Here is a 27,322-nt window from a genome sequence, read left to right on the forward strand (position 1 = left end):
ACCACTTCCTGACCACAGCTTATTTTCCCTTAAAAAACCAGAGCAATTTTCACATTTCACGTTCCTCCCATCCATTCACCAATACATTTATCGCTGCTTATCACACCTAAATGATCTATATATTGTTTTTTTGTGGGACAAACTAGGATTTCTTTGGGTGTTTTTTTTTTGCTAAGAATTATTTTATTTCATATGCAGTTTAAAGGGAATAAGAAGAAAAAGAATTGAACAACAGTCGTTATTTCTCAGTTTTCTGCCATTATAGTTTGAAAATAAAAGTGCTACTAAAAATAAAACCCAAACATTTTATATGCCCATTTGCCCAGATTATTACAACATTTAAATTATGTCCTCAGTGCAATGTATGGTGACAATGTTTTATTTGGAAATAAAGGCAGTGTCGGACTGGGAGGTGGAAAAACTGAGGAAATCCACCTGCTGGCCAAGCAGCAGTATCCCTGGGTTATCACTCCCAATAGACACCTGCAGCAAGTCTTCACTGTGAACAGCAACAACTGATTACTGCTGCTTGGCCAGTAAGTGGATTTCCTCAGCTTTTCCACCACCCAGTCCGGCACTGAATATAGGTGTATTTTTTCCATTTTGTGTTTGTTTATACTTTACTTTTTAATTTAGATATAATTGCATTTTTGCACAACTGGGAGCTTTGGAAGGAGTTCCCAGTTGTGGACAACTAGAAAAAAGAATTTAAGTTTAAAAAGATTTAACCTCACTTTTTCAAAACGCATAGTGCAGAAGATGTTTCCACATTCTATTTTCATCACAATTATATTTTCTTTTTGCAAACAGCTAAACTTTGCTTCTCTTTCTAGTTAATTGCTCTACCCTTTGTGATCTCCCCAAGCAAGCTATAAACTGGCTGAGAAGCTTGACTGATCACCTTTATATGGTTTATTGAACTTCTCACATATTCCAAAGATGCACACGCTACAGAGAATCTTACTGAATGTTTGCTTTCCTTTTAGTGCCACAGACAAGAATATTGGCTACTGGCGGAGCTTCTTCCAATAAAGAGATCTTACAGGTATCTTTATAAAATGGACAAATTGTCTAGCAGATGAATTGTCTAAAATGCCTAATGCCCTGACTCTTCCAGGTGATATTGTAAGCTTAAAATGTCAGTTTCTGCTGAAAGTTTTGTATAAGAATAAATTGGAGGAGTAAGCCATCACTCCCTAAAAACTGCATTGCAAGTGGATAAAGTTGCAAGTGCTGCTGCACAAGGTAGGTGTGGCCCCCAGTGCCACACAATGTGCTCAGGACTGATAGGATAGATAGTGCACTATTTGACAGCTGAAGAAACTAGGTGACCCCCCCCCCCCCCTTCCCGGCAAAACGGTTGTCAGGCCATGCACCAGACGGCACCCACTGTTGGACTCCCCTCTCACGAGTGCCGCCACATTTGATAAGTACAACATAAAGTATTGCTTAACTGCATCACCGTTGAAGCTTTTTTCATGCATATGCAACTGTGTGTACTTCAGTGGAAATAAACAGTAAAAGAAGAAGCAATTGTATGTGTTATGTTATTTTGACTAAAATTCCTCCTAAAGTTTCCGACTTATCATTGAGTATGACAGTGGCGTTGCTAGGGGCTTTGATCCGGGGCAGTGCCCCTGAACCTGTTGCCATGTTGCCCCGGATCAGACTGAGCGGCAGGAGGGTGCACTTGGCGGAGCAGCGGGGGCGAGGGGGAGCGGGCATAGGGCTTGATTCACAAAGCGGTGCTAACCCAGTTAGCACGCCTAAAAACTTTTAGGAGTGATAACTATAGCACTAACTGGGTTAGCACTGCTGTGTACACCTGATCGTGCGCAACGTCCCGCGCGCAAAGTGCAGTGCGCGTGAACTTTAACGGCGCATGATGCGACGTTAAAGTCACACCCCATGCGACCTTATGTGGCATCGGGTGCGCCGTTAAAGTCGCACCGCGATGTGATGTTTCACCGCGATGTTTCACCGCGCTTTGCGCACGCAAAGTTTTGCGAGTGGGACTTTGCGAGCAATCAGGTGTACACAGTGGTGCTAGCCCAGTTAGTGCTATCGTTATCACACCTAAAAGTTTTTAGGCGTGCTAACTGGGTTAGCACCGCTTTGTGAATCAAGCCCATAGTGTAGTGAAAAACTCACCTTCCATTCCGATCCCCGCAGGCACAGCCTCCATCTCTTTCCTACTTCCTCTCTCTGGTGTCTGTCGCCTTGGTTACAGTGCCCCCTGTGATGACGTGACTGATGTCATCACAGGGGGCGCTGTTACCAATGGGAGGGATGCTGGGGGAGGAAGTGAGAAGCAGATGGAGGCTGTGCCTGCAGGGATCAGAACAGAAGGTGAGTTTTTAACTACACTATGCCCGCTCACTCCGGTGCACCTTCCTATCTAACCTACACTGGAGTCATCTACCTCTCTAACCTATACTAGCGGAACCTACCTATCTAACCTACACTTGAGGCACCTACCTATGGAGGGAACCTACCTATCTAGCCTACACTGGAGGCACCTACCTATCTAACCTATACTGGGGGAACCTACCTATCTAACATACTCTGGAGGCACCTCCCTATCTAACTTACACTGGAGTCACCTACCTATCAACCCTATACTGGGGAACCTACCTATCTAACCTACACTGCATGCACCAACTTATCTTACCTATACTGGGGAACCTACCTATCTAACCTACACTGGAAGCACCTACCTATCTAACCTATACTGGGGGAACCTACCTATCTAACCTATACTGGGGGAACCTACTTATCTAACCTACACTGGAGGCATCTACCTATCTAACCTACACTGGAGTCACCTACCTATCTAACCTATACTGGGGGAACCTACCTATCTAACCTACACTGGATGCACCTACCTATCTAACTTATACTGGGGGAACCTACCTTTCTAACCTGCATTGAAGGCACCTACCTATCTAACCTATACTCGGGGAACCTACCTATCTAACCTATACTGGGGGAACCTACCTATCTAACCTACACTGGAGGCACCTACCTATCTAACCTACACTGGAGTCTCCTACCTATCTAACCTATACTGGGGAACCTACCTATCTAACCTACACTGGATGCACCTACCTATCTAACCAATACTGGGGGAACCTACCAATGTAACCTATACTGGGGGAACCTACCTATCTAACCTATACTGGGGGAACCTACCTATCTAGCCTATACTGGGGGAACCTACCTATCTAACCTACACTGGATGCACCTACCTATCTAACTTATACTGGGGGAACCTACCTTTCTAATCTACATTGAAGGCACCTACCTATCTAACTTATACTGGGGGAACCTACCTTTCTAACCTACATTGAAGGCACCTACCTATCTAACCTATACTGGGGGAACCTACCTATCTAACCTATACTGGGGGAACCTACCTATCTAACCTACACTGGAGGCACCTACCTATCTAACATACACCAGAGTGTCTCCTACCTATCTAACCTATGCTGGGGGAACCTACCTATCTAACCAATACTGGGGGAACCTACCAATCTAACTTATACTGGAGGCACCTACCTATCTAACCTATACTGGAGGAACCTACCTATCGAGCCTATACTGGGGGAACCTATCTATCTAACCTACACTGGAGGCACCTAACTATCTAACCTATACTAGGGGAACCTACCTATCTAACCTATACTAAGGGAACCTACCTATCTAACCTATACTGGAGGCACCTACCTATCTAAACTATACTGGGGGTACCTACCTATCTAACCTACACTGGAGGCACCTACCTATCCAACCCATACAAGGAGAACCTACCTATCTAAACTACACTGGAGGCACCTACCTATCTAATCTATACTGGGGTACCTACTTATCTAACATACACTGGAGACACCTACCTGTCCAACCCATACTGGAGGAACCTACCTATCTAAACTCACTGGAGGCACCTACCTATCTAACCTATAATGGGGGAACATAACTATCTAACCTATACTGGCGGCATCTATCTATCTAACCTATACTGGGGGCACCTACCTATCTAACCTATACTGGGGGCCCCTACCTATCTAACCTATATTGTTGGAACCTACCTATCTAACTTACACTGGAGGCACCTACCTATCTAACCTATACTGGGGAACTTCCTATCTAACCTACACTGAAGGTACCAACCTATACTGGGGGCACCTACCTATCTACAGCCAAGCAAAGCCCCAGGGCCCCAGCCCACCAAAGCACAGCCCCCAGCAAAGCAAACCCCCTGCTTAGCAAAGCCTCCTGGTCCCAGCCCAGCAAAGGGTACAGCCAAGCAAAGCCTAGTAAAGCCCCCGCCCAGAAAAGCCCCCCAAAATGCCCTCAGCACAGCAAAGACCCCAGCAAGTCACCTAGCAAAGTCAGGCCGGCTCAACATCACCGCCAGCCAAGCTGACACAGCATCACCATCAGCCAGGCCGGCACAGCATCACCGCCAGCAATGCCAGCACAGCACCACCATCAGCCAGGCCAGCATAGCATAGCATAACCACCAGCTAGGCAGCCCAGCATAACAGCCAGCCGAGGACAGCCCACAGGCCAGCCAGCTGAAGACAAGACATAAGGCAGGTGAGGGGCTTATTTATGTGAAATACTGCCTATTGAATATACAGTGGGTTGAAAAAATATTCGGCCCCCTTAAAGTGATCCTTAAGCCAACTAAAAAAAATGAGATTTACTCACCTGGGGCTTCCCTCAGCCCCCAGCAGCCGATCGGTGCCCTCGCAGCTCCGCTCCGATGTCCCAGGACCCGCCGGCGAGCACTTCCGGTTTGGCCGTCACCGGCCGACAGGCATGGGAACGCGAGTGATTGTTCGCGTTCCCAGCCTGTATATCGCCCCCTATGCTGCTATTGCGGCCAGCATCGGAGCGGAGCTGCGAGGGCACCGATCGGCTGCTGGGGGCTGAGGGAAGCCCCAGGTGAGTAAATCTCATTTTTTTTAGTTGGCTTAAGGATCACTTTAAAGTTTTCCACATTTTGTCATATTACTGCCACAAACATGAATCAATTTTATTGGAATTCCACATGAAAGACCAACACAAAGTGGTGTACACATGAGACGTGGAACGAAAATCATACATGATTCCAATCATTTTTTTATAAATAAATAACTGCAAAGTGGTGTGTGCATAATTATTTGGCCCCTTTGGTCTGAGTGCAGTCAGTTGCCTATAGACATTGCCTGATGAGTGCTAATGACTAAATAGAGTGCACCTGTGTGTAATCTAATGTCAGTACAAATACAGCTGCTCTGTGAGGGCCGCAGAGGTTGTCTAAGAGAATATTGGGAGCAACAACACAGTGAAGTCCAAAGAACACACAAGGCAGGCCAGGGATCAAGTTATTGAGAAATTTAAAGCAGGCTTGAGCTACAAAAAGATTTCCAAAGCCTTGAACATCCCACGGAGCACTGTTCAAGCGATCATTCAGAAATGGAAGGAGTATGGCACAACTGTAAACCTACCAAGACAAGGCCATCCACCTAAACTCACAGGCCTAACAAGGAGAGCGCTGATCAGAAACGCAGTCAAGAGGCCCATGGTGACTCTGGACAAGCTGCAGAGATCTGCAGCTCAGGTGGGAGACTCTGGCCATAGGACAACTATTAGTCATGCACTGTACAAAGTTGGCCTTTATGGAAGAGTGGCAAGAAGAAAGGCATTGTTAACAGAAAGCATAAGAAGCCCCTTTTGCAGTTTGCCACAAGCCATGTGGGGGGCACAGCAACCATGTGGAAGAAGGTGCTCTGGTCAGATGAGACCAAAATGGAACTTTTTGGCCAAAATGCAAAACGCTATGTGTGGCGGAAAACTAACACTGCACATCACTCTGAACACACCATCCCCACTGTCAAATATGGTGGTGGCAGCATCATGCTCGGGGGGTGCATCTCTTCAGCAGGGACAGGGAAGCTGGTCAGAGTTGATGGGAGGATGAGGGGAGCCAAATACAGGGCAAACTTGGAAGAAAACCTCTTGGAGACTGCAAAAGACTTGAGACTGGGGCGGAGGTTCACCTTCCAGCAGGACAATGACCCTAAACATAAAGCCAGGGCAACAATGGAATGGTTTAAAACAAAACATATCTATGGGTTAGAATGGCCCAGTCAAAGACCAGATCTAAATCCAATCGATAATCTGTGGCAAGATCTGAAAACTGCTGTTCACAAACGCTGTCCATCTAATCTGACTGAGCTGGAGCTGTTTTGCAAAGAAGAATGGGCAAGGATTTCAGTCTCTAGATGTGCAAAGCTGGTAGAGACATACCCTAAAAGACTGGCAGCTGTAATTGCAGCAAAAGGTGGTTCTACAAAGTATTGACTCAGGGGGCCGAATAATTACGCACACCCCACTTTGCAGTTTTTTTTTTTTTAAAAATGTTTGGAATGATGTATGATTTTCGATCCACTTCTCACATGTACACCACTTTGTATTGGTCTTTCACGTGGAACTCCAATAAAATTGATGCATGTTTGTGGCAGTAATGTGACAAAATGTGGAAAACTTCAAGGGGGCCGAATACTTTTGCAACCCGCTGTATTTAAGTTACGCCACTGCTATGTTCATGTACATTTGGCCTCACCTATGACCACGCTTACTATCCGCGGCATGACCACGCCCGTTTTTACACTCATTCCTTCTTGGTGCCCCGGATCTCCCAGGAACCTAGAAACGCCCCTGGAGTATGATACACCTTAAATTAGGATGGAACACATACGACTGCATAAGGGCAGAAGGGAAAGTGGTGAAGGTGCAAAGGATGGAAGGAACAGTGAGAGGGCGATGTTGTATTCTGCCAGGCACTGAACAGGGTGGCATGTTTCTGAAATGTTGGTGCTATAAGCCACTGATGCCTGTTCATGTTTAAATGCTATTTTTTCTATTCTTCCTCTTCAAGCCCCCAAGGAAGCAATTAGTGTTATCCATTAGTCAGTGGAAGCTGCATTATTTGATTGTAAGCATGTTTTGATTATGGGGTCCACTTATTAATGGATCCCTAAGGTAAGTCTTTTATATACTGTATATGTGGTGCATTTTTCATATAATACATTTACTAGCAACCCGAATGTGCTTAGAAGACATATGTTTCATCTAGGTATGCACCGCCTGGCTAGTCAGAGAACTTTATAGACTGCAGAGAAATGAACAGCAAAGGAGTTCTGTCATCTCCTTTGAGTACAAAGGCTGATCTGCTTTTATCACTTTGGTCTATACTACAGCATGTAAGCCTCTCTCCTTGCTGTGCTGGTGATGGGTACTGGATCAGAAGACTAAAAAGTTCCATGGAATTGTATGGGCTGGTGATATTTATTGTGTTATTTTAAAGAGGAACTTTAGCGAAAAGGGGAAAAAAAAAATCAATACACTGCAAAGTGAGAAGTGAATAAAAAAAAAAGCGAGATCAAGAAATGATTGATATTCACCAAGTAATTTGTTCATATTGTTTGATCCACAACCAGCCTGCACATAATCATCTTTACTGCTGGCAGACATAAAAAAACAGACAGCACCAACTGCCATTTAGAGATGACCCGAACAGTTTGCATGCAAACATCGCTGGTTAGCGTTCACAATTGAACGCAAACTTTATGTGAGAGTGACCCGCCCCCTATACTACATCATTGGGCTAAACTTTGACCCTCTACATCACAGTCAGCAGACATATGGTAGCCAATCAGTCTGCACTCCCTCCTGGAGCCCCCACCCCCTTATATAAGGCAGCAGCGTCGGCCATGTTCTTACTCTGTGTGCTGCAGAATAAGACAGAGAAGGGAGAGAGGCTGCTGCAGAGATTAGGGAAAGCTTAGTTAAGCTCTTGTTAGGCTTGTTAGCTTGCTCCTTGCTGATACTTATTGCTAAAAAGCACCCCAAAACAGCTCTTTTGAGAGCTAATGTTCTTGTGATCTGTTTTTTTTGTGTGGCCCACTGACACTTGTATATACAGCCTTGTCTGTCGCAGCTGGCCCTTGCTAATTGCTATACTGTGCCAGGCCCAGCACATTCAGTGCCTATTTGTTCACTGCATCTGACCTGTGTGACTGCTGCACATTTGTAATACCAGTCTGTGCATACCTGTTCACTGCACCTGCGTGACAGCACGCAGTTTTATATATCAGTCACTGCATACCTGTTCACGGTACCTGTGTGTGTGACAGCTGCACATTTGTAATACCAGTCCGTGCCTACATGTTCACTGCACCTGACCTGTGTGACTGCTGCACATTTGTAATACCAGTCTGTGCCTACCTGTTCACTGCACCTGACCTGTGTGACTGCTGCACATTTGTAATACCTGTCCGTGCCTACCTGTTCACTGCACTTGACCTGTGTGACTGCTGCCCATTTGTAATACCAGTCCGTGCCTACCTGTTCACTGCACCTGACCTGTGTGACTGCTGCACATTTGTAATACCAGTCTGTGCCTACCTGTTCACTGCACCTGACCTGTGTGACTGCTGCACATTTGTAATACCAGTCTGTGCCTACCTGTTCACTGCACCTGACCTGTGTGACTGCTGCACATTTGTAATACCAGTCCGTGCCTACCTGTTCACTGCACTTGACCTGTGTGACTGCTGCCCATTTGTAATACCAGTCCGTGCCTACCTGTTCACTGCACCTGACCTGTGTGACTGCTGCACATTTGTAATACCAGTCTGTGCCTACCTGTTCACTGCACCTGACCTGTGTGACTGCTGCACATTTGTAATACCAGTCTGTGCCTACCTGTTCACTGCACCTGACCTGTGTGACTGCTGCACATTTGTAATACCAGTCCATGCCTACCTGTTCACTGCACCTGACCTGTGTGACTGCTGCACATTTGTAATACCAGTCCGTGCCTACCTGTTCACTGCACCTGACCTGTGTGACTGCTGCACATTTGTAATACCAGTCTGTGCCTACCTGTTCACTGCACCTGACCTGTGTGACTGCTGCACATTTGTAATACCAGTCTGTGCCTACCTGTTCACTGCACCTGGCCTGTGTGACTGCTGCACATTTGTAATACCAGTCCGAGCTTACTTGTTCACTGCACCTGACCTGTGTGACTGCTGCACATTTGTAATACCAGTCTGTGCCTACCTGTTCACTGCACCTGACCTGTGTGACTGCTGCACATTTGTAATACTAGTCCGAGCTTACCTGTTCACTGCACCTGACCTGTGTGACTGCTGCACATTTGTTATACCAGTCTGTGCCTACCTGTTCACTACACCTGACCTGTGTGACTGCTGCACATTTGTAATACTAGTCCGAGCTTACCTGTTCACTGCACCTGACCTGTGTGACTGCTGCACATTTGTTATACCAGTCTGTGCATACCTGTTCACTGCACCTGTGTGACAGTACGCAGTTTTATATACCAGTCACTGCATACCTGTTCACTGCACCTGTGTGTGTGACAGCTGCACATTTGTAATACCACTCCGTTCATACCTGTTCACTGCACCTGTGTGACAGTACTCAGTTTTATATACCAGTCACTGCATCTGTGTGTGTAACAGCTGCACATTGTATTGATACCAGTCACTGCATACCTCTCACTGCATCTGTGTGACTGCACATTGTTATACCAGCAGTCAATGCATCCATTTTCACTGCACCTGTGTGACTGCACATTGTTATACCAGCAGTCACTGAATACCTTTCACTGCATCTGTGACTGCACATTGTATTATACCTAGGAGTCAGTGCATACTTTTCACTTGAATGGATGGCAGACTTGCCCTCCATAACAGATTCACGCTAAAGGCAAGTGGTGTCATCTCTGGCACACAGCGTTGGGTCAAGGGTCCATCTGACCACAGATGCCTGGTCTGCAAAGCACGGTCAGGGCAGGTACATTACTTATACAGCACATTGGGACCTTCATTTGATGTGTGGTGGTAGCCGTTTCTCAGGCTCCCACTCTGGACCGGAATCGAACCTTGATCTCCCCGACCTTTACCCGTGGTCACCATGGTGCAGAAAGTACCAAAGAGAGTTGACCACACAGTTGAATGAATGGCAGACTTGCCCTCCATAACAGATTCCTGTTAAAGGATTTCAAGTGTACTCATCATCATACAGGGCCTCTAAAGAGTCCTGTATTGTTATTTTTTGTCACTATCTCCCCGAGTCGGGACTTGCCTGTCGCCTTCCTTGGATGTGTGGTGGTAGCCGTTTCTCAGGCTCCCACTCCGGACCGGAATCGAACCCTGATTCCCCAGCCGTACCCTTTCTTTAACAATGGTAGAGAAAGAACCATCGACTGAGCAGCGATGAACCCCTGGACTACTGGTTGCGCAGGCTTGACCTGTGGCCAGAGCTGTCATAATTTGCCATCCAACTTCTGCCTTGCCCTGCCTCAAGCGTCCTAGAAAGGACCTTCAGCACAGCTGGAGGCATGGTCAGTGAGAAGAGAAGTCGCCTAGGTCAAAAAAAGTGTTCAGTATCTCACCTTTATTAAAATGAATGAGGCATGGATCCCGGAGGGCTACTGCCTGCCCGAAGACTAAGTATGTCCCCATACACACAGCATCTCTGCCTGCACGCCGTGTGACTGCCTGCCCAAAGACTAAGTCGGTCCCCACACAGCATCTCTGCCTGCAGGCCGCTAGACTGCCTTCTCCACCACCATCCAACAGGGTCCAGGACTCCAGGTGGATTCCTGAACAAAAAAGAATGATAATTTTTCTGGTGCGTGTACATGCCTGCCTATTTTTTCTGGATGCGCTGGGGCTGCAACAACAAAACGAAAGGCATGTACATGTGCCAATTCCCCTTCGTGATCATTACCTTGCCGCGGTTAAAGGGCTTGCGTATCACAATGAAGTAATGGCCGGCTATATGAGTTTGTTGGGGGGCACACCTGACCCAAGATAATAATGTCATTGTTGCAGTGTGGATAGACCAAATTTGATCAGCTGGACAGTCACTGTTGTTCTATCATTGAGCTACCTCAGCCCATACGGGCTTGAAAACCGTCACAGCCTGCACTCTCGCCATGGTGCGCACCAGTCCAGCACGGCCATCACTACACAAACAGATGCTTGCGGTGCGTTACACAGTGAGTTTGGTGTGTCAGTGTGAAGAAGTACACTAATTACACTCCCTGATTGATGTATAACCATGCAAGATGTTTTAAAGCACTTTATGCCTCCAATTTAGCTTTGCAATGTGATTTCTGCCCTTAAAACGCTGCTGTGCGTCAAATCCGTAATTTTCCCTGGGACTTTTGGCATGTATCCCACTCCACTATGCCCCCCTCCAGGTGTTAGACCCCTTGAAACATCTTTTCCATTACTTTTCTGGCCAGAATTAATGTTTGAAGTTTTGAAGATTCGCCTGACCATTGAAGTCTATTGCAGTTCGCAAAGTTCGCGCAAACCTGAACTTTTGCGGAAGTTCGCATTCGAGGTTCGCGAATCTAAAATCAGAGGTTCGAGCCATCACTACGGCCATAATCTATAACCACAGCCCTAAGAATGTGATAGGCTAAAAGGTTATTTTTTTATAGATATACTATACATATGCACAGAGGGAAATATTGGTTGCTTGGCTGTTGGAAACAGCCATTGTTTCCCACAATGCAATCGCTCTCACAGACAGGGAACTGTCAGTAACCTAGGTCATGACATCACACTGAGGGAGGGGCTTCACCACAATATCAGCCATACAGACCCCCTTATGCACTATTTGAGAAAAGGTAAAGATTTCTTGTGGGAAAGGGAGTATCAGCTACTGATTGGAATGAAGTTCAAGCCTTATTTACAGTTCCTCATTCAGTGGAAGGACAGCAATTTCACTTTGAAAGTGTTTTGACCAATTGCATGACGGCCTGGTACAACAGCTGCACCAAGGCTGCTAGAGAAGCCCTGCAGTGAGTTGTTAAAACAGCAGAAGTCATTAGGTCTATTTTACACTTAATCAGTTGCTCTCAGTTAAAAAATTTCAGAGTAATGCTCATGTTTTCCTATGGCACAGTTCCCACTATACACGTTTTAACTGAAATCTTTTTCACAATGCATTGCTATGGAGAAAAAACACATACTAATGCATACTAACGCATGACAATGCATTAAGTGTAAAAGGAACCTTATCGGCACTGAATTACCATCAATGGAACTGTTGTATAAGATTCACTGTATGAGAAGGGCCAAAAACATTATCAAGGACAACACTCACCCTGGAAATGCCACGTTTGAGCTCCTTCCATCAGGTAAAACGTTTTAGATCAATCCGCTTACAAACGAACAGACTGAAAAACAGCTTTTTCCCTTCTGCCATAAACTTGATACACTCTGAATCCTCCCTGAAATAACACTGTACACATTGTTTAACCACTTCCCCACCGAGGGGATTTACCCCTGAAACACCAGAGCAATTTTCACCTTTCAGCGCTCCTTCCATTCATTCGTCTATAACTTTATTATTACTTATCGCAATGAAATGAATTATATCTTGGTTTTTTTTGCCACCAATTAGGCTTTCTTTTGGTGGGACATTATGCCAAGAATTATTTTATTCTAAATGTGTTTTAATGGGAAAATAGGAAAAAATGTGGGAAACAAATCATTATGTTTCAGTTTTCGGCCATTATAGGTTTTAAATAATGCATGCTACTGTAATTAAAACCCATGAAATGTATTTGCCCATTTGTCCCGGTTATAAAACCGTTTAAATTATGTCTCTATCACAATGTTTGGCACCAATATTTTATTTGGAAATAAAGGTGCATTTTTTTCAGTTTTGCATCCATCCCTAATTACAAGCTCATAGTTTATAAAGTAACAGTGTTATACCCTCTTGACATAAATATTTAAAAAGTTCAGTCCTTAAGGTAACTATTTTTTTTTTTTTTATTGTATTTTTTTTTTTTAATTACAAAAAAAAAATATTGGGGAGTGTGGGAGGTAATGAGTTAATTTTATTGTGTAAAACTAATGTATTTGTATATGTAAAATGCTTTAGGGTGTAGTTTTACTTTTACAGTGAGTCTTTGTTCATGCGACCCGTAAGCGTCCGGAAGGACGCTTACAGGAAGCACTATGAGGCTGGGAAAATCACAATGATCGCGCTGTTTATCATAGAAGCAGCAGATCATTGCGGGGGCTTAGATCAACGAACGGGAATGGATTTTCCCATTCATTGATCTCCGGGCGAGCGGGCAGCAGCATGCATGAGTGGCGGGAGCGTGCGCATGAGCGGCGGGAGCGCGGACAGCGGCGGTAGCGTGGGAGGTAGGGATTTCTCCGTCCCTTGGTTTTATAAGGATGGAAAAAGGGACGGAGAAATCCGTACCGTGGGGGGGGGGGGGGGGTAAAGTGGTTAAAGATTTGAAATACATGGCATACTTGTATAATTCTTCTATTTCTACCTTTGTTACTATCACTATGTTTCCTACATGCACCATGGGGCTGTTATGAAAAGTAATTTTGTTGTGTTACACAATGACAATGAAGTGTTTTGAGCTGAAATGTAATTGAATGTTCTATCACTACTATAGTTATATATCTTGCTGCTGACTGCAATTTATTTAAAAGTGATCTGTGTAATTATATCTTTTCACCCCTCAAAAGTGGGACTATGATTTCAGCAGATTCTTATTTTAAGCTCCCTAGCGGTATTGACAGTTATACACGTCAATACAAAACAGCAGCACGGCGGCGTAGTGGTTAGGGCTCTTGTCTTGCATCGCTGGGTCCCCGGTTTTAATCCCAACTAGGTCTACATCTGCAAGGAGTTTGTATGTTCTCCCTTTGTCTGCGTGGATTTCCTCCGGTTTCCTCCCACATCCCAAAAACATACAGATAAGTTAATTGGCTTCCCTCTAAATTGGCCCTAGACTACAATAGATACATTACACGATACATACATAGACATATGACTATGGTAGCGAGTAGATTGTGAGCTCCTTTGAGGGACTGTTAGTGACAAGACTATATATACTCTGTACAGCCCTGTGGAAGATGTCTGCGCTACATAAATAATACTAATAACATGCTGTGAACAGTATTGATGTGCATACACGTTAATACTCTCCTGCATTGTAAACCCTTGCTTGACACATTTGGTAAGTAACAGAAAAAAAAAAGTTTATGAAAATGAATTGGATCACTTTTTGCACAAAAATCCTGGGGAAATTGAATGCCAGGGAGGTTAAAAGAACACCCTGCTTTCTCATTGTTGTAAAGTCCATTTTTTTTGGTTTTTTTTTTTAAATAATGTTGTTATTTTTTTGTTTGTTTTCCCTTTTATAGCATTGTTACCCCAACCCCCCTCACATTTCCTGTGACTGGGGCATTATGCTTCTGCTCTAATACAAAGACTAAACTAAATTTATTTGAAATCTTTATATAGCAGTTTGCAGAGGAAATAACAGCTATACATAAAAGTTTAGGTTGCCTGGAACACCAGTCATTCATCTTCGTATAAAGGGGTATTTTGAGCCATATGTGACGCCTGGTACTTTTGAAGGGCATAAAGTGAAGGCGAGACACATGAGATTTAATGGTAAATGGTACAAGGTTTTATTACAAAAACAAATCTCTGGCTCAGGGGGAAAGAGGTGCTATTTGAGAAGCCAGTTTCACACCTGTCAAACAATACATAACAGCTCCATTAAAATGTTAGATTTATCCCTTTCCAGTGCAGTGCAGTGGCAGAGGTGGTGGAAGGATACAATCCCTCCTGACACCAATAGGGATGGATAAAATATCTCCTACCTGATGTACACACAGTCCTGGGTGACCACCGCAGCCATTACTTTTCACCCTTCACAATGAGAGTAATTAAATAAATAACCATACATCACACGTATCAAAGTCAGGCAATGTCACGGCATGCGCACTCCATTACACATAGCTTTATGTCCTGATGGAGAATATGGAGATGTATTGGGTTGTTCTTTAGGTATGCTGTACTTTTCTGATTCATCGGTTTTATTAGGGTGTTTTGCATTTTTCGCTTTGTGTTCTGTGTGCACTTATTAGCGATCCAATATAAAGGCACCACTGGCAGTTTAGATACAGTAATTAACCATTTCAGCCCGATGGGATTTTTCACCTTATGCATCAGACCAATTTTCACCTCCCATACATTCGCTAATAACTTTATCACTACTTATCACAATTTATTGATCTATATCTTGTTTTTTCCGCCACTAATTAGGCTTTCTTTGGGTGGTACATTTTGCTAAGAATTATTTTTTCATAAATGCATTTTAACAGGATTAATAAGAAAAAAAAGGAAAAAATTCATTATTTCTCAGTTTTCGGCCATTATAGCTTTAAAATAATCCACGCTACCATAATTATAACCTACGTATTTTATTTGCCCGTTTGTCTCGGTTATGACACCATTTACATTTTGTCCCTATCACAATGTATGGCGCCAATATTTTATTTGGAAATAAAGGTGCATTTTTTCCGTTTTGCGTCCATCGCTATTTACAAGCTTATAATTTAAAAAATGTTCGTAGTATACCCCCTTCAAATGCAAATTTAAAAAGTTCAGACGCTTAGGTAACTATTTATGTCTTTTTTTTTCTTCTAATTGTAATTTTTTTTTCTGTTAAAAATTTTATTTGGGTAATATTTTGGTGTGGGAAATAAAAAGTTAATTTTTAATGTTCAATACAATACACAAAAAAGGAGTGCACTACCCCCTCCCAGTGTCCAAATCCTGTTAGGACAGTCCTTCATAGGCAATTGCTTTGCTATTCAACGTCCAATGTCCAGACACTCCAGATATTTCACTCGTGGTGGAGATTTCATATGTATGGAAAGAAAAACAAGAAAAAATTCATAGTGCAATCCTGTATGTATCAGAACACAGGGACCATCACCCTATGGGCCCGGTTGTGCGACTTCTATTGTGGATTCACCTCTATGTGAGTGACCATCAGCCAACAATTGGCACGCTCACCTTATTGTAAGGCTGCCCAGCCCTACAGACAGCAACTGCACTTTCTGAGGCTTACCGACCTCTTCCCAACGATCAGATCGTGTCCAATCTTAAACAAACCAATAGAATAATATCATAGTGCAAGTATGTTTGTAACACAGCTAATTATCATAGCAACATATCTATTGATCTCCTGCTCACCCTTTGCTGCTGCTGCCCACACTCACAGACAGCTGTCCTCACTTTATGGCTGTGCAGTCTCAACCACAATACTTGCAGGTATAGTCCACCTTCCTATGGCACGGTATCAGGCATACATCTAGAAACTAAAAGGCTTCTGATAGTGTAAAACCCACAGTTTTATTTCTATAAAACAAGAATTGTACTCACAAACACAAGAGTAAAAAGCGCATTTAAGTTTAAAAAGATCAGGGGACGTCTCCTCCTGCTGCTGGTCGCCTCCCTTCCAGGCTTCCTCGTTGGGAAGAGGTCGGTTAACCTCAGAAAGTGCAGTTGCTGTCTGTAGGGCTGGGCAGCCTTACAATAAGGTGAGCGTGCCAATTGTTGTCTGATGGTCACTCACATAGAGGTGAATCCACATTAGAAGTCGCACAACCGGGCCCATAGGGTGATGGTCCCTGTGTTCTGATACATACAGGATTGCACTATGAATTTTTTCTTGTTTTTCTTTCCATACATATGAAATCTCCACCACGAGTGAAATATCTGGAGTGTCTGAACATTGGACGTTGAATAGCAAAGCAATTGCCTATGAAGGACTGTCCTAACAGGATTTGGACACTGGGAGGGGGTAGTGCACTCCTTTTTTGTGTATTGTATTGAATTTTGAGATGTACATGTGGCATCTGTGTTTGAGTTGCAGCAGGCCCTAGGATAGAGGGTAGTGGGAGAGGAGGGGGGCGCAATTGAGAAAATCTACCAAGTAATTTTGAATGTTATTATATGTGTTAATTGTAATGTAAAAAATATGTAGATGTAGTTTTACTATTTGGCCACAAGATGGCCACCTTCAGTTTTTTTTTTACTCCTTGTGCTTCTCGCTAAGCCGAAGCACAAGGATGATGCAGAAAATGTTACGTGCAGAAAGACTGAAGTCTCTTGTACGAGCACTCCGGTTTTTCTGCTGGGGACACGGATCGGTGATCGGGAACCATGTTTCCATTCACTGAGCCCAGGGCTACCGGGGGACAGCACGAGGGCGCGCCCACGATCGCGCGCAGGAATGCGCCGATGCTTTGCAGAGCAGTCGCCTGGACGTGAGTTTCACGTCTGGGCGGCAGAAATGGTTAAAGTAAGATAATAGTGTCACGATTGTGGAACTTTCCCCGTGATCAGCGCACAACGCGTGCGCTGACACGGCGGAGATCCTCCACAAGCGTATAATTTGCAGGAACCCAGCAAAAGGTGCTACGCACCTGTAGAGGGAAATTCCTGTCGGCAGATGGCGCTGGGGAGTGCAGAGGAACCAATCCTCTGTACCTCCACAAGTGCCAGACAGGAATTGTACGAAGCGCAGAACGCAATCGCAAGAGAGGCGATTGTGAATGAGATTGAGCAAAAGGGATAGGTTGTATGTGTGTGCGCCAATCCAGTCGCCACTCCGCGACCGCGCACAAACAGCAGATACGAAATAGGAACGCAATCGCGAGAGGTGCGATCGCGAGACGTGACACAAGGCAGAACAGAATAGAATACGAGGGTAGCAAAGGCACAGCAAATACAATAAGGAGATACGGAAAATAACAACCGCTAGCTAACCGCGAACACCGCACTCATTCGCAACAGTGCACGCGGTTATGCGCGATCTCCACGTGATAAGCACAATAGAGACAAGCACGCCTAACTAACCATAAACAGACAAACATGAAACAGGGGACGCGAGCGCTTGCTTAACGGTTACCACACCGAGCCTGTGGCAAGCGCAGCGGACAAGACAGACACACGAAAAACAAGAACTAGGCAGGAAGGATCCACCGCTCTTCCGCCAGAGCAAGTGTGATCCAAGCAGGAACATAGATCAGAAAGATCCACAGCCGCTAACGCTAGCGGCTAGTGCGATCTCAGCAAGACAGAACGATTCGCTATCAACCGCCGTTGGTGACAGCGCAATCGCGACCGACAAGACAGAACAGAAGGATCCCCAGCGCTCGCACAAAGTAGCTAGCGCGATCCCAGGAAACAGAACAGAAGAGATAGCTGGTAGCAACCGCTGCACCAGCTATACTCCAAGAACATAGATCAGAACCATTTCCTGTCAACCACCATAGGGACAGGACAATGGCAAACAGGCAAGACAAGACAGAACAGGCAATACAGATAATACAACCTGACTGGGCTAGAAGGGGAGCCTAAAGCAACCCCCGGGAATTAACTATACTAGATAGCAATGGCTGACACTCCAGCAGTGTCCATCAGGAACTGAGCAAGGAAGGGAAATGACCAGCAAAGCATTCTGGGAAACATAAAGCTCTTATAGTGCCAGTCATCAAAGAAGGCAGGTAGGGGATTTGCATAACGAATGTATGCAAATTCCCCAGCAAGAGAACAGAACAGAAACTTGCAATGAAAAGACAGGTCTCTGTTCCAGAGACCTGCAGCCCACAGACTAGAGGAATGGACAAACAGCTGTCTGCCTGTGCAGCCAGCTGAGCGGATCATCACAGTACCCCCCCTTCTAGGGATGGATTCCAGACATCCCTCAAAACTGGTAACATCACAAAACTCTAACTGAAGACTCATGAAGGTCAGGACAGCCCGACAAGGCCCAATTCCAGAGTCAGTCCATCCGAAACCGACCTCATCAGAAGCAGAAGCCACCGAAACATGCCCACCAGCACTGCAAGTCTCAGCATAACACCCATCAGGACTGTGGACACCAGAGAAGGAGCCATCGACACCCTCCAGACAATACCCACCACCTTCCAAGGAGCGTCCAAGAATACCAAACCTGCCGCAATACCTGTTCGAAGTGTCCCTTACAACACCAAAGCCATTGCTGATCGTATTCAGGGCACCAAGCAAAATCTTTCCCGGAATCTCCCAGAACGCCTTGAAGCTCCGCAGAGATCCCAAGAAGCCAGAACGCTCACCAGGCTGACATGGAGAACCACCAAGAACCCCTATGGAACCTATGATCATTCCAGACTCAAAATTAGCAGGACACCCATCAAGATCAGGACTTTCAGGGACCACTTCTGGGCATGCAAGCAGGCAGGCTATATCAGAACATGTCTCCACTGAGGAAGCATCTGAGTACGCTGGTAACCGAGGCACACTTGGGCTTTCTGGGTCACAGAGCACATCGGGGTACACTAGTACAGGAGAAACCTCAGGACATGTCGGGGAACTGCCAACCTCAGAGTCCGACACGACAAGACCAAAACCAGTACCGGGCAGAAAATCATCACGAGTAAAGATCACAGGTACTGGTCTTTCAAAAGAAGACTCGGACTCAAATTCAGAATTTTCTGTAACTGTAATATCATCATTGACTACACATGAATGAAGCTCCACAAGAGCTGCAAAAGTAGTCATCAAGGCAGCAATGCCTACTGAAGTGGGCAACACCTCAGAAGGACCTGGGGGGCAGGAGACATCTCCTACAAGTTCTGCACCCTTTGGGAGGAACTCGGAGACCTTTAGATCATCAAACAAGACCTCAGGAACATCATTTTTCAAGTTGTCTAAGAAGGATTCTGTACTATCCATGTTACAGGGCAAAACTGGAACTTTATTTTGAGAACAGGGCAGATGTCCCAGGGAAGGTTCCACCATAAACTGAGACTGAATTTCATCATCATGAGTAGAACGTACAGGAATATTCACTGGACCACACACTGACTCCCTAACTTTAATCTCGCTGCACCCAGAACTCTGCGTAGTAGTCAAACTAGCTTGCAATTCCAAAACTGCAGAAAGACAGGTAAAAATAGCAGCAATACCTAGACGAGCCTCTAGGGGCAGGGCACGAGATATTGTACAAGGCAATATTGACTCATCCAGAGTACTGGGTGGAGAGTCAATACTTTCTTCAGAATCAGACTCGCAAATGTCAATGCAAGTGGACATCATGCCTTCATTCATGGTACAGGGCAGGTTCAGAGAAAGCTTCTCTGGACAAGGCAAAGAAGCTTCAGCATCAGATTCACAAAACCGAAGCGCTGTCTCACTCTTAGATTCGGCTAACAATGTCGAATCCGAGGAGTCAGAACGCAAAATTTGCGGATCCAAGATCGCTTTAGGTTGCGAAACTGACGCTTCCATATCGCAAACCTCCGCGATCTGCAGAGCAGACTGCAAGGCATCTAGGACAGAAACACTGGAGCAACTGTCATCAGGCAACAGGCCTGCACAGGTGTGAACAGGGTGAGACAGAGACTCATTTGCAGAAGAAATGGCGACATCAACAGGATAAACTTTATTAGGCATAAAAATTTTACTTTTGACGCTGCATAGTCGAGAAATTTTCCCCATAGCAGGGTCACAGACAGAAGATCTCAAAGATCTGTTTCTAACTGACAAAGGATCCCACACATCCTTGAGGAAACCGGCAGACTCATGCCGATCACAATCTGCAGGAACATCCGAGAAACAGGCATCAGATCGCACAGATTCAAACTGCACACTGTCAGGAGAGAATCCTTCGGGATTCGCACAGGAACCAACCACAGCGGCACACTCATTCATTTCAGATTGCACAAAGTCAAGACTCTCATGCTTTACCCCAGAAAGGCAGGAACAATCATCCGACAACGATGTCTCTTTATTGGAATCAATTGGTTGGTGTGTGTGCAACTCATCCAAAATCGTTTGCCATACTTAGATCACCAGATCCACATCATCCTTGTCACATTCATCGGAATCAATCAGAAGGTACATAGAATCGAGACAAGCATTCAAGACATCTTCGCTTTTTGCGATGTAAAAATCGCAAAAGGCTTTCCAATCAAAATCGAATTCTTCCAGCAAGGCCCCAATATCCCAGGAAGCAAATTGGGGTTCAAACAGGCCAGTATCCAAATAATCTCCATAGGGGTGGAGTTCAGGAACAAGAACAGATTTTTTTAACTGCTTTAATGTAGTGTGCGATCCTACCTATAGCAGGATCCACATAAGCTTTGGATTGGGGTAAAAAACCTGGAAACTGATCAGCAGATGCATTATAAACATCATTATCATACTGCATGGTTTTGCCCATTTCAGACTTGACAGAAATAACCTCTTTATTTGTGGTTGCTAGGGGCAACGGATCTTTCCGCTGGGAAGCCTTCCTAGATCTTTTACGTTTAGACTTAGAGGCTTTGGATGGCTGCTTTGTGGATGAAAGAGTAGATGGAACAGCTGATTGAGCTGCTGACAACAACTCATTAAGGGGGTATGGTAATTGAGGTAATCTCAGCCAATTGTGAATTAAAAAGGCCAAGAATTCCAGGGGTCTTTGACTCAGGGTGGTATGATTTAACACATCATAACCCCACATTGACATTTCGCCCCCCAACAGAATGTAGACCATTTGGGGGGCCCAGGTAGACACTGGGGTGCATTGGAATTCAGGGTTCGCTAACAGTTTCGTACACTCAGACAAAAATTCGTCCGCTGATTCAGGTTCAAGTTTTTTAAATCTCTTAAAGGTACAAGAGCCATATTCGACAAAATCGTACAAATCGGAAATTCCGTCTACACTGGGGTTTTGGGTTGGGCTGGTCATTCTGTCACGATTGTGGAACTTTCCCCGTGATCAGCGCACAACGCGTGCGCTGACACGGCGGAGATCCTCCACAAGCGTATAATTTGCAGGAACCCAGCAAAAGGTGCTACGCACCTGTAGAGGGAAATTCCTGTCGGCAGATGGCGCTGGGGAGTGCAGAGGAACCAATCCTCTGTACCTCCACAAGTGCCAGACAGGAATTGTACGAAGCGCAGAACGCAATCGCAAGAGAGGCGATTGCGAATGAGATTGAGCAAAAGGGATAGGTTGTATGTGTGTGCGCCAATCCAGTCGCCACTCCGCGACCGCGCACAAACAGCAGATACGAAATAGGAACGCAATCGCGAGAGGTGCGATCGCGAGACGTGACACAAGGCAGAACAGAATAGAATACGAGGGTAGCAAAGGCACAGCAAATACAATAAGGAGATACGGAAAATAACAACCGCTAGCTAACCGCGAACACCGCACTCATTCGCAACAGTGCACGCGGTTATGCGCGATCTCCACGTGATAAGCACAATAGAGACAAGCACGCCTAACTAACCATAAACAGACAAACATGAAACAGGGGACGCGAGCGCTTGCTTAACGGTTACCACACCGAGCCTGTGGCAAGCGCAGCGGACAAGACAGACACGCGAAAAACAAGAACTAGGCAGGAAGGATCCACCGCTCTTCCGCCAGAGCAAGTGTGATCCAAGCAGGAACATAGATCAGAAAGATCCACAGCCGCTAACGCTAGCGGCTAGTGCGATCTCAGCAAGACAGAACGATTCGCTATCAACCGCCGTTGGTGACAGCGCAATCGCGACCGACAAGACAGAACAGAAGGATCCCCAGCGCTCGCACAAAGTAGCTAGCGCGATCCCAGGAAACAGAACAGAAGAGATAGCTGGTAGCAACCGCTGCACCAGCTATACTCCAAGAACATAGATCAGAACCATTTCCTGTCAACCACCATAGGGACAGGACAATGGCAAACAGGCAAGACAAGACAGAACAGGCAATACAGATAATACAACCTGACTGGGCTAGAAGGGGAGCCTAAAGCAACCCCCGGGAATTAACTATACTAGATAGCAATGGCTGACACTCCAGCAGTGTCCATCAGGAACTGAGCAAGGAAGGGAAATGACCAGCAAAGCATTCTGGGAAACATAAAGCTCTTATAGTGCCAGTCATCAAAGAAGGCAGGTAGGGGATTTGCATAACGAATGTATGCAAATTCCCCAGCAAGAGAACAGAACAGAAACTTGCAATGAAAAGACAGGTCTCTGTTCCAGAGACCTGCAGCCCACAGACTAGAGGAATGGACAAACAGCTGTCTGCCTGTGCAGCCAGCTGAGCGGATCATCACAAATAGTAGCCTGGTTAGGGAAGTTATATTATCAAATGAAAAGCTGATTAGTGTATTTGATGCGCTGTATTTCTTCACAGTAATGGTATTATCTCAAGCTTTCAGGGATTGTGTCCTCAGAACTGTTTCGGCACTGAAGTATTTTAGTGAGAGCCAGATCATTTACAAGGCAAACCTAAGCAGTTGTATAACAAAAGTCAAAGAGAACGGTGTGGCACTTCCTATAAAATGAATTAGTGAGCTGGGGTGGTTAACACAGGTAACCAATCTTCCACTCTCCTACTACATCCACTGTCTGTAACAAAAGATAGCCACTAAGACGTGTGCTCCGTTAGAGTTCATCAGAAAACAAATGTCATCACTTCAACAAGAAACAGTAAAAACGTGCACCTTCCGTCTTGGTAAACAATTTTTACTTGCAAAAAAGTGTGGCTACTCCAAATATCAAATACAGACTTCCAAAAATTGACATGCATCAATCAAACATGGCGTGGTGTGAGTGCTAGGTGTGGGCTTACGTGTCCCCGGCAACAAGCAGGATCCGTGGTTTGAAGGTGGTGTCAGGCACTAAGGTGGAGAAGTGACGGCTGTTTTGGGTCTAAATGATGCTTGGTCACGCTGTGATTCACGTGATCCTTTGATCCAGTGTGGATCACAGCGCGACCAAGCGTCATTTAGACGCGAAACAGCCGTCGCTTCTCCACTTTAGTGCCTGACACCACCTCCAAACCACGGATCCTGCTTGTTGCCGGGGACACGTAAGCCCACACCTGGCACTCACACCACGCCATGTTTGATTGATGCATGTCAATTTTTGGAAGTCTGTATTTGATATTTGAGTAGCCACACTTTTTTTGCAAGTAAAAACTGTTTAGCAAGACGGAAGGTGCACGTTTTTGCTGTTTCTTGTTGAAGTCAAAGCTGAGCAGTTGCCTAGGGACTGGAGAGAGTCTAGGGCAGGGGTCAGGAACCTTTTAGGCTGAGAGAGCCATAGACGCCACATATTTTAAAATGTATTTTCCTGAGAGCCATACAATATGTTTCATGTCCTTGTTGCTATGGTGAGCTGATCTGCCGGGCAGCGGAAGTGTGAGACACGTCTTCAGCTTCCCTTGGGTTTCAGCGACATCAGCAATTTCCCCGAGAGCCAGACAGGAGAAATACAGACTAACAGCTTGTACAATTAGCTAGCTGACTTGGAGGTTGATTCACTTTGTAGGACGAGATCCCCGCACTTTGGCCCAATAAACTGCCTGTCAAGTGTCAGGCAGCCTATTAGGCCAATCAAAGTGCGGGGATTTCATCCTACAAAGTCACTGGACCTGACAGGATCCAAGGTGGGACAGTTGGAGCAGCTGGTAGTTGTGAGGGGAGTGTGAGTAAGTTGGTAGTGCATACTACAGCAGTAGCGTACCTACTTTGAAAATGTGACTTGTGCCACCACACTAAGCTGCGCTGCTTGAGCAGTGTAGCTTACTGAATCAACCCCTAACTGTGAGCCAGATGTACCCATCAAAAGAGCCACATTTGGCTCCCGAGCCATAGGTTCCCTACCCCTGGTCTAGGGCCTGGTAGATGCTAGCTCCCACCAAATCTTACAAAAAAATGCCAGGTGGCCATCAGTGGTTGGCAAAAACTGCTATCTTGCCTAGGGCCCCATTTCATCTTAATACTTTTTTGATTTTAGTGCTAGATCCTTTCCAAGAAGAACACTCAGTTTATGTGAATGGCATGTTGATCAAAGGTGTACCAGTACTTCTGCTTAATGCACGTTATGCTGGGAAAATACACCATGAGTTTATTCGGCAGATAGGTGGCTCGATAGATAATCTTCAACAGATTCAATCTGATTTGATCATTTTTCTGATCGATTCTGTCATAGAAGTAAATAGCAATCGATCAGAAAAGATCGGAAAGTGAATCCGCCAAAAAAACTCATTGTGTATTCCCAGCATTAAAGGAGTAATATGTACATTGTATATATAACGCAGGTTGCCCTATGTATAAAGTTTAAAAAAAAACAAACCAAACAAACACGCCTGCTCTTCATAAAATTTAAAATCAATCTCCACTTCCAAACTGGATCTTGTGCTTAAGCCTAGTACACACACCAGATGAAACTCAGCCAAGGTGGCTGATAACAACCTCTTCTGCCAAGAATTTAGCATGCGTACAGTGAACCCAAATGCCTCAGCCAGTGGTCAGCCCAGTGGTTTGATTGGGCAGAGTGCCGGCTGATAGCTTGGTTCATTTCTACCCCGCCTGCCCCATGACCTCACTCCTACATCGCTCTATCCAGGGGAGGACTGGCCAGGGGGGAAGGGGGGAGATTTCCCCCCAGGCTGCTTCTCATTCAATGATTTAGGGCTGGCTGATCCACCAGTCTTTTCGATAATTATTAGAGAATCAGATGAAAACCTGTGCTGCCACAAGCATGCCCTATCAACAATTTGACTGATTTCGGGTGGAAATTAGTTGAATGTATTGATCTGAGATGCTGGGAAATCTCAGGTCGATGTGTTCGATCAAGTGCAGCAATCACGAACGGTGAATGTGACGGAAACCTGGGCCATTGTCCCTCAAAATATATTATGTGCCCCCCGATGCGATGCCTGTGCATCATACTTTACCTGTCACGCTGTCCCTCAAGTGTCCTTGCTGTATTTCTGCATTGGTGCCTCACGTGACTACCGGCAAATAGCACGTGGGGCGCATGTGTGACATCATTTGGGCTGGGGCTGCCGTGAAAACGGGCCTCTAGTTTGTGTTTCCCCTCTAGGCCAAAAGGCCCCAGTCCTCCCCTGGCTCTATCGGACCTCCGCTTCCGCACGTAGCAACAGAACAAGTCGCTCGCCTGCAAGGGACACATGGTAGTGCGTACACGCCTGCAATCATGCCCGGTGTCATGGTGGGAAGACAAGACGAATATAAACTTCCTGTTTGCAGGAAAAATAGGCAAACAGGACGTTTATATGGGAGTAGCTATAGGACAACTATTGTGAATAATGTTAAAAATGTTAAATACATACAAGCTATGTACAGTAAAATGCATTATAAATTACCCTTTTCCTATGTTGATGTCAGTTACAGTAGGCAGTGAAAGTGTGGCAGATCTGTCAGGTTTTTGACAAGTCCATCTCCTCTTGTGGTATGCGCAGTTATCTCTTTATTTACAAAAGCACTTACTGAACTACAGTAGCTCAGTCCAACTACCAAAATAGTGCACATATAAGTAGGGTAGCTGGCTGACATCTTATGTGTATCTGTACAGATCCTTTTCAGGGAGTACTTTTGTAAAGAATAAAGGTAATACTGAGATTTCCCATTAGGTAATGAATTAGTCCAAAATCTGTCCGATCTGTCAGCTTTTTACTAGCTACTGTAACAGCAACATAAGAAAAAAGTATTTTGTAGTGCACTTTGCTCTGGGAGAAATGTACATTTTATATATATTATTATTATTATTTAGTATTTATATAGCACCGACATATTACGCAGCGCTGTACAGTGTATATATATATCTTGTCACTAACTGTCCTTCAAAGGAGCTCACAATCTAATCCCTACCATTGCCATATGTCTATATTATGTAGTGTAAGTACTGTAGTCTAGGGCCAATTTTTTAGGGGTAGCCAATTAACTTATCCGTATGTTTTTGGAATGTGGGAGGAAACCGGAGTGCCCGGAGGAAACCCACGCAGACACGGAGAGAACATACAAACTCTTTGCAGATAGTGCCCTGGCTGGGATTCGAACCAGGGACCCAGCGCTGCAAGGCGAGAGAGCTAACCACTACGCCACCGTGCTGCCTGATTCAAAACTCCTTGCTTATATATATATATATGTGTGTGTTTTAGATTTTTTTTTTGCTATAGTCTTTGAAGCAAAGGTGAAGCGGAAAAAAAAAGTCTAATATAATGAATTGTATGTGTCGTATGGATAATTCATAGAGCATTAGTAGCAAAGAAAAGAGTGGGTTTATTTATTTTTCTTTAAATTCGTTTTATTGAGAAAATCATAAAACAATACAGCAACCTTATTGTACATGAGTAATAGTCATACATAATCTTGCTGTTGTACTAAACAGGAGCAAACGGAGTGGGTTTATTTTTATTATATTTTTATTTTCAGTTATATAGCTTTTTTTTTAGAACTTTGCATCATACTGTCCCAGTTGCAGTTTTAAAACCACACTCTGCATTTTAAGCTATAAAACAAAGCAGAAGTAATGACCCTTTGAACTTTCCTGCAGTAAAACCTTATCTCAAGATGGATCTTGTAAGGGTGAGAAAAAGACACAGAGACACCGGGAG

General features: G+C 44.9%; 1 protein-coding gene across 2 annotated transcripts in view; it reads left to right on the forward strand.

Moving 5' to 3' along the window:
• XYLB (xylulokinase) overlaps window positions 1-27,322 on the forward strand; it is a 351,409-nt gene that overhangs the window by 300,156 nt on the left and 23,931 nt on the right. For both annotated transcript variants that reach the window (XM_068235920.1, XM_068235921.1), the window contains one exon: window positions 987-1,045. In XM_068235920.1, the coding sequence (XP_068092021.1) occupies window positions 987-1,045 (59 nt within the window). The remainder of the gene's footprint in view (window positions 1-986; window positions 1,046-27,322) is intronic.

This window comes from Hyperolius riggenbachi, chromosome 5, assembly GCF_040937935.1.
Source record: "Hyperolius riggenbachi isolate aHypRig1 chromosome 5, aHypRig1.pri, whole genome shotgun sequence".
NCBI lineage: Eukaryota > Metazoa > Chordata > Amphibia > Anura > Hyperoliidae > Hyperolius > Hyperolius riggenbachi.